This window comes from Osmerus eperlanus, chromosome 8, assembly GCF_963692335.1.
Source record: "Osmerus eperlanus chromosome 8, fOsmEpe2.1, whole genome shotgun sequence".
NCBI lineage: Eukaryota > Metazoa > Chordata > Actinopteri > Osmeriformes > Osmeridae > Osmerus > Osmerus eperlanus.
This window is the reverse complement of record NC_085025.1, coordinates 3358955-3376316: the sequence shown is the minus strand read 5'-3', so window position 1 is coordinate 3376316 and position 17362 is coordinate 3358955. Positions and strand designations below refer to the sequence as shown.

The 17362-nt window shown below is 51.3% G+C and overlaps 1 protein-coding gene across 2 annotated transcripts in view; it reads right to left on the bottom strand.

Annotated features, from left to right (window-relative positions):
• Window positions 1-17362, bottom strand: part of atad2b (ATPase family AAA domain containing 2B) — a 60242-nt gene that overhangs the window by 36279 nt on the left and 6601 nt on the right. Inside the window, exons 16-24 of one of the 2 annotated variants that reach the window (XM_062467871.1) lie at window positions 17050-17361; window positions 16238-16382; window positions 15357-15543; window positions 14647-14832; window positions 9162-9297; window positions 7038-7237; window positions 6727-6886; window positions 4388-4510; window positions 2268-2387 (exon numbers count right to left, since the gene is read on the bottom strand). In XM_062467871.1, coding sequence (XP_062323855.1) covers window positions 2268-2387; window positions 4388-4510; window positions 6727-6886; window positions 7038-7237; window positions 9162-9297; window positions 14647-14832; window positions 15357-15543; window positions 16238-16382; window positions 17050-17361 — 1569 coding nt within the window. The remainder of the gene's footprint in view (window positions 1-2267; window positions 2388-4387; window positions 4511-6726; window positions 6887-7037; window positions 7238-9161; window positions 9298-14646; window positions 14833-15356; window positions 15544-16237; window positions 16383-17049; window position 17362) is intronic. The other variant, XM_062467872.1, reaches the window with a different exon arrangement.

Here is a 17362-nt window from a genome sequence, read left to right as displayed (position 1 = left end):
CTCCAGGCAAGCCCAGGAAGGAGGAGAGAGAGAGATAGAGAAATAGAGAGAGAGATAGAGAAATAGAGAGAGAGATAGAGAAATAGAGAGAGAGAGAGAGAGATAGAGAAATAGAGAGAGAGAGAGATAGAGAAATAGAGAGAGAGAGATAGAGAAATAGAGAGAGAGAGAGATATAGAAATAGAGAGAGAGATATAGAAATAGAGAGAGAGAGAGATAGAGAAATAGAGAGAGAGAGAGATATAGAAATAGAGAGAGAGAGAGAAATAGAGAGAGAGAGAGAGAAATAGAGAGAGAGAGAGATAGAGAAATAGAGAGAGAGAGATAGAGAAATAGAGAGAGAGAGATAGAGAAATAGAGAGAGAGAGATAGAGAAATAGAGAGAGAGAGAGATAGAGAAATAGAGAGAGAGAGAGATAGAGAAATAGAGAGAGAGAGAGATAGAGAAATAGAGAGAGAGAGAGATAGAGAAATAGAGAGAGAGAGAGATAGAGAAATAGAGAGAGAGAGGGGAGGTGGGTGAGCAAAGATAACGCCTCACAGAAAGTGGAGTGGCCAATAAGAGCAGGAGACTGGTGTCCTTCCTCTGGCGCAGATCTAGGATCTGCTGACTCTGCTCACATCCTAACTTTATCACCGAGGGGGAAAACATGCACACACACACACACACACACGCATACGCACACCTGACCTTAGATGAAGTGTTCAAGGGGACTGTAAACAAAAGTGAGAACTAGGCACCCCAGGCAGCGGCCACACTCCCCTACTGGGAACAGGCCTGCGTTCCCTCCCAGACCTCAGCTCAGTCAATCCTATGTAGTCAGTTCACTGGACATTCCAGATACCCTATTGTGGTGCTCCAGGTAAGAATTGGTTGCCAATGACTAAGCCTATAATTAATTACTGGGGGAAATGAATGAGGTCCTGTAACCCTGTGATAACCGGAGTCCCTCGGGTGGATAAATTGGTTATCGCGACACGCTCGACTTAGACGAAGGAAACCGAAATAGAGATAGAATCTTATGGTTAAAGAGTTATGGTTAAAGAGAAGCCCTGTGTGGTTGTTGGAGGTTACATCCATACCACATGGAAAGCTTTCACCCTGCTCTATATCAACTTGGGGAGAAACGCTGTGTATCAATCCCCTGCCCAAGCTGTGTCACAGCCTGCCGCTCTATTAAGATAGGAGTCACTGTACAGCAAAGCCAGATCTCCACCTCGCTAGCACACGGCCACAGTTCCCTAGCCCAGCCTGGCCCAGATGAATCCCAGTAAACTGGAGGTTCATGAAGTAAACAGCCTCTTACAGTATTTATGGTGCCAAAGAGGGCCTCTCATCTCTCAAGTTTGCCCGCGTTCGACGTAAGAAGGGATGGCTCACTCGCCCGGCAGGGGGCCTATTAAGGACACTCTCCTGGGAGACAGGCGCCACCCTGTGGTTCAGACCGCTACTGCAGGGCAGGGACACAGAGCCCGTGGGTTATCCAGTCCCAAGGACACAACAGGAGATGTTCTAGACCTGCACTGAGACAGCACTTGTAACGATCAGCTGGTTGGTTGAATCCAGTAAGTGTTTCTTCAGCCTCACGGATAAAAAAATAATGAACTTGACCGTGCTGTGAAGTCACGCTGCAAGTCTCCCGTCATTCCGATAAACCTTATCTCACCCGGCGCCTCCGCCGTCTCTCACCGGGGCGAGAGACCTTCGGTATCGGCTCCAATTACACACATCCTGCCCAGCCACTGTCACATCCAGGTAACGACCTCATCTCTCTGCTCCCTGCCCACACCTGCTGCCCCCGGCACACAGGCCGGGGGCAGCAGGTGGGCCTGGCGATCGCTCCGTGGCGTGGTCACGCTCCGAGAGGCGGGGAGAGACGCGCGCCTCTAATGAGGCAGCCGGCTGGCGTGGCATCTCCGCTGCTGAGAGGACACGGCGTGTGGACCTAGTGTACCGTCTCTCTGCTCTGCGGCATGTTGTACCGTGTGTGTGTGTGTGTGTGTGTGTGTGTGTGTGCCCTGTACTAATGCAGTGAGGCTGCTGCTCAGCAGGACAGCAGAGTACTGTAATCAGCTAAGCAGACTGCTCTACATGCGGTGAACTGAGGCCCCCCAGCACTTAAGACACACACACACACCCCGGATGGTCTTAAAGAGCTGCTTCTGGTCCTCCCAAACTGACTTCACATATTTAGGTATGAAGAAGATGTAGTACCAGTGTGTGCGTGTGTGTCTGTGTGTGAATATGTGTGTGTGTGTGTGCTCACTGCTGCAGTGCTTGTCGGCTCCTTCGCCCTGAGTGCTGCTCCCAGCATGCTCCTCTCCCACGGGCTTCCTGGTTGCCATGGCGCCGGAAGATACAGTCGTCTGGGCCGGTGTCTGGAAGTCTGCAGGCGCCAGAGAAAGATCGGTTACCACCACACAACACAACACACACACAACACCACAGCAGCAGTACAGCAACGTGTGAGAATGTATGTTGAGAGTGACACAGACCAGATGTGTAAACAGGCCAGGCAGACCTACTTGTATTGACGCGGAAAGCAGACAAATCGACAATGTAATACAGAGCAGAAGTGAGAGATTGACCACTGAGCAGTGAGAGCGTGAGAGCCGTTACTCCTAAAAGCATCTTAGTGCTGCTTGAGAGAGAAGGATGAATGCCAAGCTGTACACTAACATGTCCTTGGGGAGCAGACATTTTGATTCTGAGCAATATTCAACACATCCTGCTAAATTTCTCTCCAGTCCCCCCATCCACCCCCTCCGTCCCCCCATCCACCCCCTCTAGTCATTCCCTTCTCCTGGGAACAACCACAGACATTTACCCAGATGTGGTTTGCTGACACCGCCAAACACCAGCCAGCTTTAACAGCAAAAAACGATACCTTTAGCATCTCTGGTGCATGAAAGATTCACAGCAGTATTCCCTTTCAGGCACTTGACTTCTCTCACACCGGTTGGGCCCTGGGAAAGACTTCCTGTCTAACGAGAGACTAGCTTCCTGCTAGAGTTCCTGTGGTGACAGGCTTCACCATGTTCTGGTAAAGCTGGCTCTGAGGTTTGGGGAAGCAACCAGCGAATCACGATGAACAGCAAAGTTCCTAACCACCGGCAGAGGAGAAGACAATGGCTGACCACTACAAGGTCTCCCCCCCCCCCCACCCCCACCCCCCCCCCCCACACACACAGACAGAGAGAGACAAAGTGCTTTGCGGTGTCTCCCTGCAGCGGAACTAAAATGGTGAGGAACAAGGAAATGGGGGATGGGACGATGACTTTAAAAGCTCTCTAGTTCTCACTGGCTCTTCCTCTCCATCAGCCTCTGTCCAAGCCCCCGCCAGGGCCCCCACCCAGGGCCCCCCCCCAGGGCCCCCACCCAGGGCCCCCCCCCCCAGGGCCCCCACCCACGTGCTCATCCATGTTAATGTGTTTGAGTATGTGCTTCAGAGCGTGTGAGGGTTTGCATACGATGCTTCTCTTCTAACCAGCCCAGACGCCCGGGTTCAGCCTGCGTAACCAGCTTGTTTACGTGTGTACAGTCGTCTATGGCTGTGTGTAAACGATGCAGTGTGTGTGTTGATTACTGGACTACCTGTACTGGATGTGTTTATTCCCTGTGAGAGTGCAGTACTTGTTTGCGTGTTGGTACGTGTTAGCTAATCATCTCGCACACAACCGTGCCTGCCTGCTGAGGGCATATTGTTATCTTGGCAAAGATACTTTAGAAAACACTGGAACAAGGTCCTATATCTGCATTCTTCTTTTGTTTGTGTATGTGTGTGTGTGTGTATGTGTGTGTGTGTGTGTGTGTATACCAGGGGCTGATCTAGAGATTTTCATTCGGGGTGGCAATGGGGTGGCAGAAGGAAGTTGTTGGGTGGCCTCCTGGAGGTGAATCAAAACCCAAAGTAGGGGGTACAGTACTCCCTATGGTAAATGATTAGGCTATAACATTGTAGTGTAAATTAAACAGTAACATTAATATTATTTATTGAAATGTTCTGTAATGTACAAATAATATTTTCCATGGGAAGATTGAGGTTCATGTTGTTTAATTGTAACTTGTTTCACTACATGTTCTTATGGTTCTTCCCTTTGGGCTTTTTTTTCACAATGTATGCTTCATGTTTTGGCTACCTGCAATGTTTGGGGCTATCTCGTTGTTATGATCAGTGACCTATGCACTTTTGTAAAGCTCTCTCTTGGAAGTCGCTTTGGATAAAAGCGTCTGCTAAATGCATTAAAAAAAAAAAAAAAAAAAAAAAAAAAAAGATTGGGGTGGCAGTATTTTTTATTGGGGTGGCAGCTGCCCCCCCCTTGCCACCCCTTAGATCAGCCACTGGTGTATACATGTGCATGACTGTGTGTGTATGTGTGTCCTCACCCCTCTTCCTGCGTGACTCCTGAATCTCCTCACACATGCGGTCGAACTCATGGTCCAGCTCTGAGGCCAGCATGGCGTGCGCCGTGTCCTTCAGGCTGCACGCCTTGTGTCGGATGATCTTGTCTGGGGGCGGAACACACACACACACACATTAACCAAATGTCTGAAAAATAAGACACCTTTAGTAGCCGTGAGTGTCTGTCCGAGTGTGTGAGGGGGGGATCGTTTATGGTCACGATAAAGAGTCTTCCTGGTATCTATTAGAGCTGGTGAGATCCCAACTGACGGCCTATTGCCTGGGCCCTTTCAGCCACTGGACACATTACACACCATTTCTTCATTACTGGGAGAAAAGGGATAGGTGTACTTATCTGAGTTGGAATTGCCTTCAATAACAACTGAACACACACACCCCTTTTCTTTCACACCATCATTAAATCCCCTCTTTCCCTGGAGCCTTTATCGGGGGAAATAACAACTGAGAAGAGATGAGAGAAAGACGAAGAGGGAGAGGGGAGAGAGAGAGGAGGGAAAAGGAGCAGAGAGAGAGGGAGGAGGGGGGTAGAGTAAGGGGGGAGACCAGGGCCTAGGCTGATAGAGGAGACGAGAGAATCGAGAGGAGAGCAAGGGGGGGGGGGGGGGGGGGGGAGGACGCTTCCAGAAAACCTGTGAGTGTAAACAGGCCGTCTCATTACACCATGCACAGAGAGGGCTCATCCTGAGGGGGTCAGCCAGGTCACAATCTGCCAGCTTCCCATGCTTAATTGGAGGACGGGCCTAATTACGGTGGTGTGAATGTGTGTGCGTGTGAATGTGTGTGTGAGTGTGTGTACGGCATGTGTGCGCCTGTCTGTCAGAGAGAGAGATAGGAGGACATGGGTCAGGTCAGTGTGTAGACAGGGTTCAGAGTCGTCCTCCTCCCTGTCTCACCTCCTCTGAGAGCAGGCAAGGACACTGGGGGCCCTCCGGGCGCCTGGCGTTTGTTCCCTCCCTGTTTAGACGTGTTCCGGACCTTTCCTCGTCTCTCTCCGGTGCGGCGGAGAGGAGATCGTGGAGTGTGGTTGACAAAGTGTAGCACGGTGTCGAGATTTGTCTCTGTTTTTTTCCTCGCGTAGTGAAGGGAGTTTTGGGGGGATGAGAGGAGAGGAAGGGAGAGGAGAGAATCAGGGGTGCTTCAAAGAGTCTTTGGACTCTCCGTCAGAGGTAATGGCGAAGGACCTCGACACGCAGGGACGGCTGGAGGAACGCGGGCCGTGCTAGCCTTCCTTATTACACCGGCTAATTGCATTTCTCCCCTTTGGAGCGTCATTTGCAGACCCTGCATTCATACAAATGACCCAGGCCTCTGCCTGCAAACACATATATACTGTTATTCATTTGTGCCGGCTGTCAAAAGGCATCTCTGTGAAGTCTCTCTTTAGAGGTGCATCAGGTTAGTCCTGGAGAGAGTGCGAGAGCAGCACACTGAGAAAGAAAATTCCTTTTTAATTGAACGGTCTGAAGTGGGGCAACAATACCGCTTTCAACAAGCGCAGGAGGCAAAGTTGGGAGTCAGATGGCTGAGCGGTGAGGGAATCGGGCTAGTAATCCGAAGGTTGCCAGTTCGATTCCTGGTCATGCCAACTGACGTTGTGTCCTTGGGCAAGGCACTTCACCCTACTTGCCTCGGGGGGAATGTCCCTGTACTTACTGTAAGTCGCTCTGGATAAGAGCGTCTGCTAAAAATGACTAAATGTAATGTAAAGTTATTCAATTCTGAGTGAAATTAGCTTCTGTTTTGATTCCTGCGCCCCTGAACTTCTCTTCTTATTTACATGGTTTCTGCGCACGGTGAATTATTCATGGTTTGAATGAGCAGACCAGTACACACACACACACGCTCTCACACATTCCATTCCCCATGTACACAGGCTTTTTAAATATGAATGATAATAGATTGACAGATGTGTGTAAGCAGAAGCATCAATCCTGACAGTGTGTAGGCAGTGTCATCATCATCATCTGCTGTTGCAAGTCCAGGTGAAGCTAACAGGTACATTGTAACGAGCAGGCAACTTTGCTGAAGAAGAAGCAAGGAAAAGTCATAGAAGCTACAGTCCCCACTTAATTCAATTTGAATCTAAAGTTGAAGATGTACATTTTTTTTTTCTATAATTACACCACCTAGAAGATCTTTTCGTAAATGATAACGTATGTCAACTTGCATAACTCCTCCGCCTAATTGGCAATCAAATGGTGAATTACGATATCTAGCATACATCATGCATCTAAGTTCAACAGCACTAAACACTTAGGGGTTATAAACCTGAGAGTGTGTGTGCGCACGTGTGTGTCCTCACCGCTGGGGTCCTTGTCAGGATTGTACTCTAACGCGTTGCTGACGATGAGGTCGATGTCAAACAGGAAGTCCTTGGCCGTCAGGTACTTGTGAGTGTCGATTTTGGACATGACAGCGGACAAGTCCATGGGCTGGCCAATCACCTCCAAGTAATCTGACACCTGACATGCAAAGAGGAGGGGGGGGGATCAGGAAGAGAGTCAATTCACCTGACAACCAGTCATCCACCTCCAACTAATCCGACAGCGGCGAGCGAGGATGAGAATGCCAATTCCGATATGCGTGCGGTTGTCTCCCCCTCTCTCTCCCTACCTCCTCGATGTCGACCGGCTTGCTGAAGATGTTGAAGCGCTTGTCGGTGGCGAGGCGCTTGGTGACGTCCCTGAGGAAGAGGCGGAGCTCCCGGAGGGTGTTCTCCTCCTGCTCCGCCAGCCGGCTCTGCTCCTCCGGGGACAGAACCCTGGGCCCCGGGGTCGCAGCCACCGCCAGCCTCTCCTCTCCACACACACCTGCTGGGTACAGGAACATGTGGGGGTCAAACACACACACACAGCCCCTTAAGCTACACAAAACGACAACTTTGGCGAGAGATAGGAGTTTGTTCGTTAGGTGAGATAAAGAGCATAGTCTGTGCATGTGTTTGAATCCACACACACACAGCAGGTTGTCAATAGAGCCTAGCGAACAGTCAACACCTCTTAACATCACAGGACTAGCGTGGCGATGGGCCGGCTAGGATCTCTCCGACAGCACACCTCTGCTGCCTCCTGATAAACACCCCCACCATCAATAACCGTCTCCATCCTTATTGTGAAAAGACAGAAGCCCACAGAGGGTAGCCTCAACTCCATGCAAGAATAATATCCAGTACTTATCAACATCCAACCTATCCTCCAGCTTCCTCTTCTCTATCCCCCAGCCACCAAGCCCTGCCTCCAGGCGCCTGCCAACACGGCTAGCCTCAGATCCACATTCACAATGGCCACTGTGCTGTGTAATAGCTGGCTACCAGTCATGGGAGCCGTGAGTCTAATTAGAGCTAATGGCTGAGAGCTAATTCAGCAGCTAGCTAGCGTCCAGTTCCCTCCGGCCTCCTGTTGGAAGATGGGGCTGCTGTTTTATTCAGTGGGACCCCTGAAGAGTGTGGAGTGGGGGTACCAGGGACCCCTGAAGAGTGTGGAGCGGGGGTACCAGGGACCCCTGCCTCGCATCAAGAAGGATTCCTGGATCGGGGCTTTGGGAGGGATTTCCATTTGAAAGGCCTCTGCTGCCAGGGCCCTGGCAGACAGCTCCCTCACGCTGAGCTGGGACTCAGAGCACAGGGGGGGGCGGGAGGGGGGGGGTTGATGGGTGTCCATGGGGGGGGGGGGGGGAGTGGAGTGTAAATGGAGGAAGAGAGAGAAGCAGAGGAGATGAGGGAGAGAGAGAGGCAGGGGTGGTGGGATGAGGGGGAGAGAGTGAGGGAGAGAGGCAGGGGTCGTGGGATGAGGGGGAGAGAGTGAGGGAGAGAGGCAGGGGTGGTGGGATGAGGGGGAGAGAGTGAGGGAGAGGCAGGGGTGGTGGGATGAGGGGATGAGTGAGGGAGAGAGGCAGGGGTGGTGGGATGAGGGGATGAGTGAGGGAGAGAGGCAGGGGTGGTGGGATGAGGGGATGAGTGAGGGAGAGAGGCAGGGGTGGTGGGATGAGGGGATGAGTGAGGGAGAGAGGCAGGGGTGGTGGGATGAGGGGATGAGTGAGGGAGAGAGGCAGGGGTGGTGGGATGAGGGGATGAGTGAGGGAGAGAGGCAGGGGTGGTGGGATGAGGGGGAGAGAGTGAGGGAGAGAGGCAGGGGTGGTGGGATGAGGGGATAAGTGAGGGGTGGTGGGATGAGGGGATGAGTGAGGGGTGATGGGATGAGGGGGAGAGTAGCAGAGGGTGGCTGAAGGAGAGAGAGAGAAGCAGGGGATGTATGGGGGAGGAAGGCTGCAGGGAGGAGAAAGACTGACGGCTAGCTACAGACTTGCTGTCCTAATCCTCAAGCATGTCGAAAAGGTTCCTTTGGTAATCCTGTCCTTCAGAGAAAAGGGAAATCTAACCACTAAAGTGAAAGTTCACGTAACTAGATTCAGAAGAGAGAAATTATGGAAAAATTCCCTGCTTGCAGCTGACAGGGTCAGGTTAAAAAACACTACAGCGCTATTCCAGGAGGATGATCAGGACAACCATCAGGCAATGCTGCCCTCTAGGCTTCACACTATCAAAACCATCAGGCAATACTGCCCTCTAGGCTTCACACTATATCAAAACCATCAGCTACGGAGACAAGAGTGTGTGTGTGTGTTGGTGCAGTGTGTAAGCGTGTAGCCTGCTTATTAGGGTGTTTGTTGTGTGGTTGTCAGAGTGTGTTTGCTGTGTGCTCGTTAGAGGGCCAGCCTGCTGGTGTTGCTGTGCAGTACCTGGGCTTCTCCTGCGGGGCGGCGCTCTGGAAGCCTGGTCCAACAGCAGCTCAGAGAAGAACCTCCTCCTGTCCTCCTGTCCTGGGGGAGACAGACTCACCACCTCTCCGTAGCTCTGCTGGAACATACTCCTCACCTGAACAACAACAACAACAACAACATCATGAGAGGCAGTAAACATTGACTCACTGTCAATAGTGACCATCTGATAGATGGGGGGTGGAAGAGAAAACAAAACAAAACTATCTTCCGTGGATAGTTTGTTTTGTTATTTCTTTTCACCGTATAAAAAATATATACCAAAAAAAATAACCTTGGAGGATTCAACACGCAGCTCCCATTATATTTATGGAAAGCCAAGACAAACCCAATATCAATATTCTGACAGTGAAAAATGCTGAATTTCATATGAGGGATAAGTGGAAAGAAACCAAGTACTGTGCCATGAAGCGAATCAATGGAGTTTTGATATCGACCCTGCACCAGCTTGTCCATATGTGTGTGTGTGCTACAGCTGGACTCATGGGGAGCAGTTCATTCTGGTCTGCTAACTTAAAGAAGGTATGTCTGCAACAGTCCTTCCAAAGCCTCCATCCTCCCCACCTATGTCTGTCTACCAAACATGAAGAAAGGGCTTTGCGAGGCACTGCCATGGCTTGAATAAGTCTGAGTCCAGTCTCTAGTGCTGAACAGACAAGCACCCTTGCAACAAGGTTCTGCAAGGGTTAGGGTTTTTTAATATGTATTATTCTGTTTGTTTAGCCTTGTCCTGGTTTGACTGCTAATCTCTCTGTCTCTAGCCTGGAGTTTAACCCTTGTGTTATCTTCGGGTCATTCTGACCCATCAGTCATTGTGACCCACCGTCGTATTGCGACAGATTTACCGCATACAAAGACAAAGTGAAGCATTTTCTTTTAACCGTTGGGCTGTCTCAGACCCCCCACATTGCAAAGGTTAAAAGAAAATTATTTTAATTTGTTTTTGTATTGGGTAAAATTGGGTAAACACAACGATGGTTCGTTATGAACCTTTGGGTCATGTGACCCGAAGGCAGCACGAGGGTTAAACACAAGAGAAGGCGAAGTAGGATTCCTGCGGTGTACAATGAAATGCTGTGCGTTTACTGTTTTTGTGCGTTTGCGTGTTCTGGTGTGTGTATGTGTGCCTCCACATCAGAAGGGCTGTTTGTAGGCCTGCAGTATTGATGAGGTGTGATATCTGACGCTGCAGAGGAATCAAATGGAAAGAGGCTGTGTTGGTGACGACGGGCACCAGCCCTCACACACAACCAGCGGCAGCGGCATGGCGAGGCCTTGACATTGTGGTAAAAATACAACAGCACTGACAATTATTAACGGGCCTCAGAGGGTTCCACGGCCCCTCCAGCAGGGTCACAGTGACGACTCGTTCATCCAACAGAACACCTGCTCCTTCCTTTGATGGGAACTGGTACCCTGACCGCCACACAGCCACGTGTGAGAGATTCACTGAGAATGTCGTTTTTTCTTTTTTCTTTACTTCATCCGTTCCATTAGGAAAAGAAGAAAATAGCCTTCATCCGTCTGTGGTTGTGCATCACTGACCCGGCTGTGCTTGCAGCAGCATCAGCATCTCTCCAGGTGTGCTTGGCGGTTGGAGGAGCAGCCGGGGGGCAGGGGTCAGAGGTCAACCTCACAAGCCTAGCCCCAGATTGGCCCTGAGAGACGGCATCCGGCTGCTGACCTAGCGCCCCACTCCTCCCATCTGTCTCTCACATCGATTCTCTCCCCCGACTAGTGGAATAACAAATCCACTAGTCGGTAGGGGACTAGAAACATCACAATAAAATCCTCCCTCTCTTCATTGTGCCATCTCCTACCAGTTCAGAATGCCCAGAACCTCTCAGGAGGTGAAGGTAACACAAAAGTAAGACTGAAAGAAGGCCAGATGGATCAATAAACAAGTGGAAAAAGTTAAGTGTCCCTGTTTGAGGAGCAGATTCAGTAGGCTGCTGGTGAGAGCTGGAGTTATTGCTCAATTGAATTGAATCTTTAATCTGCCCTTGAAAGTGGCCAATTACCTAAAATCCATCCTAAATCATGTCAGTGTGAATACAGAGTGCCTTCAAGCCTATCTGAGCTCCAAAATCACTGTTCATTTCACACTCTCACAAACTCAGACAGAGAGACTGACGCGTCCGTGCAGGTTGACATTGCCTTTGTTGACAAGATAACATGCAATGCCAACTGACAGGAGAGAGGTTCTATCGACTCAGCAGCTCCTTGCACACTGCATCAGTCTGGCCCTTCTCATCAGTGTAGAAATGGCAAGTGACCAGTCATAGGGGTTTAATCAGTTTGAATATGGACTCTTTTTTGAAGCCACCCAAAGGTTTAAGTCACACAGAGCTGTTTTCATCCAACTAATCCCACGCCTGCTGAGCTGGCAAAGGTGGAGATGTAGCATGTGTCCCGGTAGCAGAGGGTGTGGCTCCACGGAGGGGGTCCTGGCAGAAGGTCCTGGCAGAGGTTCTGACCACCCTGGCTCTGGAGCCCTGCTCACAACAGGTTGGGAGCAGGTTCAGAGGCCCTTACAGATCTCTCGCCACCCAATGCTTCCACAGCCTTCCACCCACAGCCCACCCACAGCCCGGCACAGATGCTGTTTTCACGGGCACAAATCCCTGACGTGTGCAGGGGAGAACGACAGCTGGAACCACCTGGAACATTCCGCTCCCCCCCCCCCCCCCCCCTTCTTCCATCTATCGTCTGTGTCTGTAGTTCTTCAATCGGATCTGGGATGGAGGAGGGGAGGAGGGGGGGGAGGGGAAAGAAGGGGGGGGGAGCGTTTCTGGGGATCTGTGATTTTGGCAGAAGGACCACCCCTTCCTTTCTGGGTGCTGAGAAGACATCTGCCACCAGCGCTGATGCCAGGATGACACAACACCCATTTAAATAGAATGTTCCAGACCATAGGCTAGCCCACCGGGGGGGTGGGGGAGGGGGGGGGGAGGATAAACTAAGCCTCCATCTCTGGAAGCTCTCATCACCGCCAAGAAAAGCTTCTTTACTTCTTAGCAACACAATGGAAGTGACCAGTTTTGAGTGTCTATTTAACAGCCTGGCCGCACTGTCTGCAGACTCAAACCTACATTCTGCCCCACCCAAAAAAAGAAAACCACTACTTCAGTCTCATTTATTCCACCTCATCCTAATGGGTACAAGCACACTCACTGGGGGCTTTCTTGCAGGTCCTGTACTGGTGCAGCTTTCAGAAGCTCTGCTAATGTTAAAACCTCTACAAATTCAACAAACGGCTCATTTGCTCTGCAAATGTAGTTTCTCTCTGCAAATGTAGTTTCTCTCTGAATGTTGCAACCTCTGCATTCTAGCCCAGACCCTCCACTCCACTGGCTGACGTGCCTCTCCTGCACACACCTCCTGGAGGCTGTTCCCATCTCACAACTCTCCAGCACTCTCCTAACTCCTCCAACTTCCAACCAGGTTTGAGTAGTTTGGCTCTCTGCATTTAAGTGCTCAATGTTTTATTATCAAGTTAAGCCATCGACCCGAGTCTCCACAGAGACATGGAGGACCCCTTGCCGTGTGTGAGTGCATGAGCAATCCCCCCTGGGCAGAGTGAGTGTGTTACCCCCTGCTCTCTGTGTGTGTGTGTGTGTGTGTGTGTGTGTGTGTGTGTGCGTGTGTGTGTGTGTGTGTGTGTGTGTGTGAGAAAGAGCAAGCACGCACCTAATGCTCACATTGATTCTGCTGCTCTAGCGGAGCAGAGAATATATTTGATTGCGACACGTTTCCACAGACAGGACAGCGAGCGACAGCCACCAGACAGAAACACACCTATACCTCAACCTCAGTGAGGTCCAATCAATATCATGCCACCTCCTCCTGTACATCCAAGGATGGTAGAAGACAACCGGGTCAATGCAGAGAAGGGCAGATGCTGTGAAGGGTCTGTGATCAGTTCAAAAAGGAATCAATCTTCAATACATTTAGAAGCAACATCCGTGTGTTTGAGGTCAGCCAAAGATGTGGGTTGGATTCAGTGCATCAATCCCAGAGTGTAGTCCAGAATAACAACACATATAAGAGAAGCGCTCTCACAGAGAACAGGTGTGACTGGTCAGCTGCCCAGGCCAGGCCACCTGTCAAGATGAAGGGTTTAAATGAAGGGACTGCTTCCTTTTATGGTTAATCCCTTTGAAGCGCACTTGACCACACAAGTTAATATTGCTGTGTTGAGATTGCCGGCTCAGATATGGTGAAACATCTCGACGATGATCCGAGCATTAGGGAAGCTTTACAAAGTGGCAGATGCCGTGTGTGTGTGTGTGTGTTTACCCCTCAAAGCATAGCACAAGACAAGAGGGAGAGATCAAGAGAAAGCGGTCTGTTGCTCTGGCCTCCAGTGTTGTCTGTCCTAATGAAGGGGACTGCGGGGAGAGCTTTTCCCCAGGAGCAGCCATCCTGGACCTGGGCCTTCATCACCCTGGACCTGGGCCTCCATCAGAGACACAGCACTCACACACACCTCCCAGCACTCCCACACACCTCCCAGCACTCCCACACACCTCCCAGCACTCCCACACACACCTCCCAGCACTCACACACACCTCCCAGCACTCCCACACACACCTCCCAGCACTCACACACACCTCCCAGCACTCACACACACCTCCCAGCACTCACACACACCTCCCAGCACTCACACACACCTCCCAGCACTCCCACACACACCTCCCAGCACTCACACACACCTCCCAGCACTCCCACACACCTCCCAGCACTCACACACACCTCCCAGCACTCACACACACCTCCCAGCACTCCCACACTCACCTCCCAGCACTCACACACTCACCTCCCAGCACTCCCACACACCTCCCAGCACTCCCACACACACCTCCCAGCACTCCCACACTCACCTCCCAGCACTCCCACACTCACCTCCCAGCACTCCCACACACCTCCCAGCACTCCCACACACACCTCCCAGCACTCACACACTCACCTCCCAGCACTCCCACACACACACCTCCCAGCACTCCCACACACCTCCCAGCACTCCCACACACACCTCCCAGCACTCACACACTCACCTCCCAGCACTCCCACACACACACCTCCCAGCACTCCCACACACACACCTCCCAGCACGCACTCACACACCTCCCAGCACTCCCACACACACCTCCCAGCACGCACTCACACACATACCCTCTGCTGGTAGAGTGGGAGGGTTAATTAATAGATGCACTTGGGAAAATGCCTCCCTCCTCTTCATGCCGCCCTAGGCAGCTGCCTGTGTCGCCTGTAGGAAGGACCGACCCTGCACACACAACACCAAACACACTTCCAAGCACTCACACACACCAATCCCACACCTCAAAGCATGATCACACACAACTCCCTGACCCCTAAATAAACAAATAAGGGAGATGTGACAGCGAACTCTGAACTCTCAGTATGTGTGTGTGTGTGTCCTCACCTCCTCTGGTAGCTGTGTGTAGCTGGACTCTGCGGTGGCGAGGATGAGGATGGGGGTGAAGGAGGGCACGTCCTGGAGCAGGGTGAGGAAGGTGCTCTTCACAGTGTCGCTGATCACCTCCCACCAATCAGAGATGTGCGGCATGAACACCACACTGGGCACGCTCCGACGAGCCTCGCGGAACACCTGGACACAGAGACGCACTTCAACAACACACACTGGCAGCTGGGAAGGCTAAGTATCAGTGCCTGTCAGACACGTAATATGACGTACACACATAACACACACTCATAAAACACACTCTAGTGTTAGTGTGTTTTATGAGTGTGTGTTATGAGCAGGCGCAAACGTAATACGCAGAATTTTTGTACATTTTCTGCGGTTAGTCACTGAAAATCTGCGGAATTCCGCTAGCCTTCCTGTTCTTATGTCGGAGCGACCGAAGATGTTCCACAACAGTTTGACGCTGAATATGGTCAATTGAATGTTGACAGACTCTTACTGTCATTTTGGTGGATAAGTGCTTCTTTTTCAATTCTTAGCATTTTTGGCTAACGTTTTAATAATAGAGACATAATATGAGTTGAAAAGTTTATTTACATTTTGCCTCAGACCAATGCCTTCTACTTGAAAATCCGCGGGTTTTCGTCGGAATTCTGCGCCCGCGTATTACGTTTGGGCCTGGTTATGAGTGTGTGTGTGTGCTGTACCTGAGCGCAGGACTCCTCGGGGGTCTTAGCGCTGACAGAGTAGAGCGTGGGCAGGTCCAGGCAGTGCACAGACAGCTTGTCCAGGTGGTGCAGCAGGGCAGGGGCCAGGTGAGAGGTCTGGCCTGATCCTGGGGGCCCGGAAAGGAGCAGGCGGGGGCGGAACGCCGTGGGCTGGAGCAGGGCTGACCTGGGAGACACACACACACACACACACACAGGTCAGTCAACAGGGTTCGCTTCAGCAGGGATGGAAGTTACTTGGCGGTTCACTGCACACAGCCTTGCACACACTGTCCATATCTCCCATCCATCCCATACATGATGATGATGGGTTGTAAAACGATTGGTCAATTTTAAACATCGGGACGCAATCCTGTCATGTCCTACTGAAGGATGTCGGATAAATATGACACACGGCCGTCACTTCGCAGTACCCTTTTATCATTCTGGCGCCTAATTCATTTTAAAATCGGATAAGCAGCCTTTTACGTTAATGTGGATTTGATCAGGAACATTCATCATCTCTTTTCTACACTGATGACAGCTCTTCAATGATCATTGATAAATGATTTCATTACGGAGTCACTCCACTCCACCGCTCTGCCCACAAGATGGCACTGACGCAACAGAGCGAGGACTGCGTAGAGCTCCACGCTGTAACAGTTATTAGGCCTTCAGGGTTCAGGAATATAACAATACTGGTTTTGACCAGCACTGAGTGACAACAGAATCTAATTCATCTGGATTACAAAGATGCTGATTTCTGTCTGGGTGTGTGTGTGTGTGTGTGTGTGTGTGTGTGTGTGTGTGTGTGTGTGTGTGTGTGTGTGTGGAGGAGAGGCCTGGAGGTGTTAGGGTTCCTGGGTGGAGTGCAGACTCACGTGCTGAAGTGAAGGAAGGGTCTGTGAGATGCTGTGGAAGGGGAGGGTCTCTGTGGGGATCCTGGGTGGAAGTCGTAGATGGAGCTGGTTCCTTCCTCATTGTCCTCGTCGCTGTACAACTCCTCCTCTAGCAGCTGATTATCTACTGGAGTCAGGAGAGGGAACACAAGTTAGGGGGGTGGGGGTGTGTGTGTGTCTTTGCAGCAACAAAAACAACTTTCTCAATCCCAGGTAACAAACTAAGTCCTCCCAATTAAATTATTTTATAACTACCCATAGAGGTGAAATTGCCCCCCCAAAAATAGATAAAATAATGACTTAGAGGGAAATGTCATAGGCTGGCTATTAGAGAGATTTGCCAGGGTGGTAAATTAAAGTCATTAAGTAGCAAATGAGATAGAATTCCCCTAAGAAATGTCCCACTGGCCATGAGCCGTTCCACAGCTAATGTACCAAACTTCATAAACGTGAGTAGAATTAGCTCAGTGCTGCAGAGCGGTGGCATGTTCACGCCATCGCTCCGCAGCGACCTCGCCTAGCTCCACGCTCTACTAGAGAGCCTGAGGGCAGAGTGGCACAAGTCTCCAAACACAGCCTCTCTTAAAGAGGACAGAGAGGGTTAGAGTGATGGAGGACTGTGGTTAGGCCCTGCATCCTGTCGCTCAGCGTCAGACTGAGGCGCAGAGCGAGCCGTCAGGCCCTGCATCCTGTCTCTCAGCCCTGGTCAGTGAGAGGAGAGACGGAGGATCGAGGACAGACTAGTGGATGCAGGGGGGACCAGGAAGAAGAGACCCGGCCAGGCCCAGGTTTACCGTGCGAGTCGTCTCTGTCTCGTTGCTCGGCATGGGGGAAGACGCGGAACAGGGACCCCAGGATATCAGCCAGGGCCCCGGCCAGCAGGGGCCTCAGGGCAGGGCTCAGAGCCCGGCCCGGGGGGGCCAGGGCCCTCTGGGAGGCAGGGATGATGGCCCTCAGGGCCCTGCTGAAGTCCTGAGGGCCCAGGACGATGGAGGACACGTCCAGCTGCAGCTTGACGCTGCTGCCGTAGATCTGGGGGTAGCGGCGTCGCAGCGAAGCCAGCGCCGCCTCCGTGCAAAGTGCTTTGATGTCTGCTCCGCAGTATCC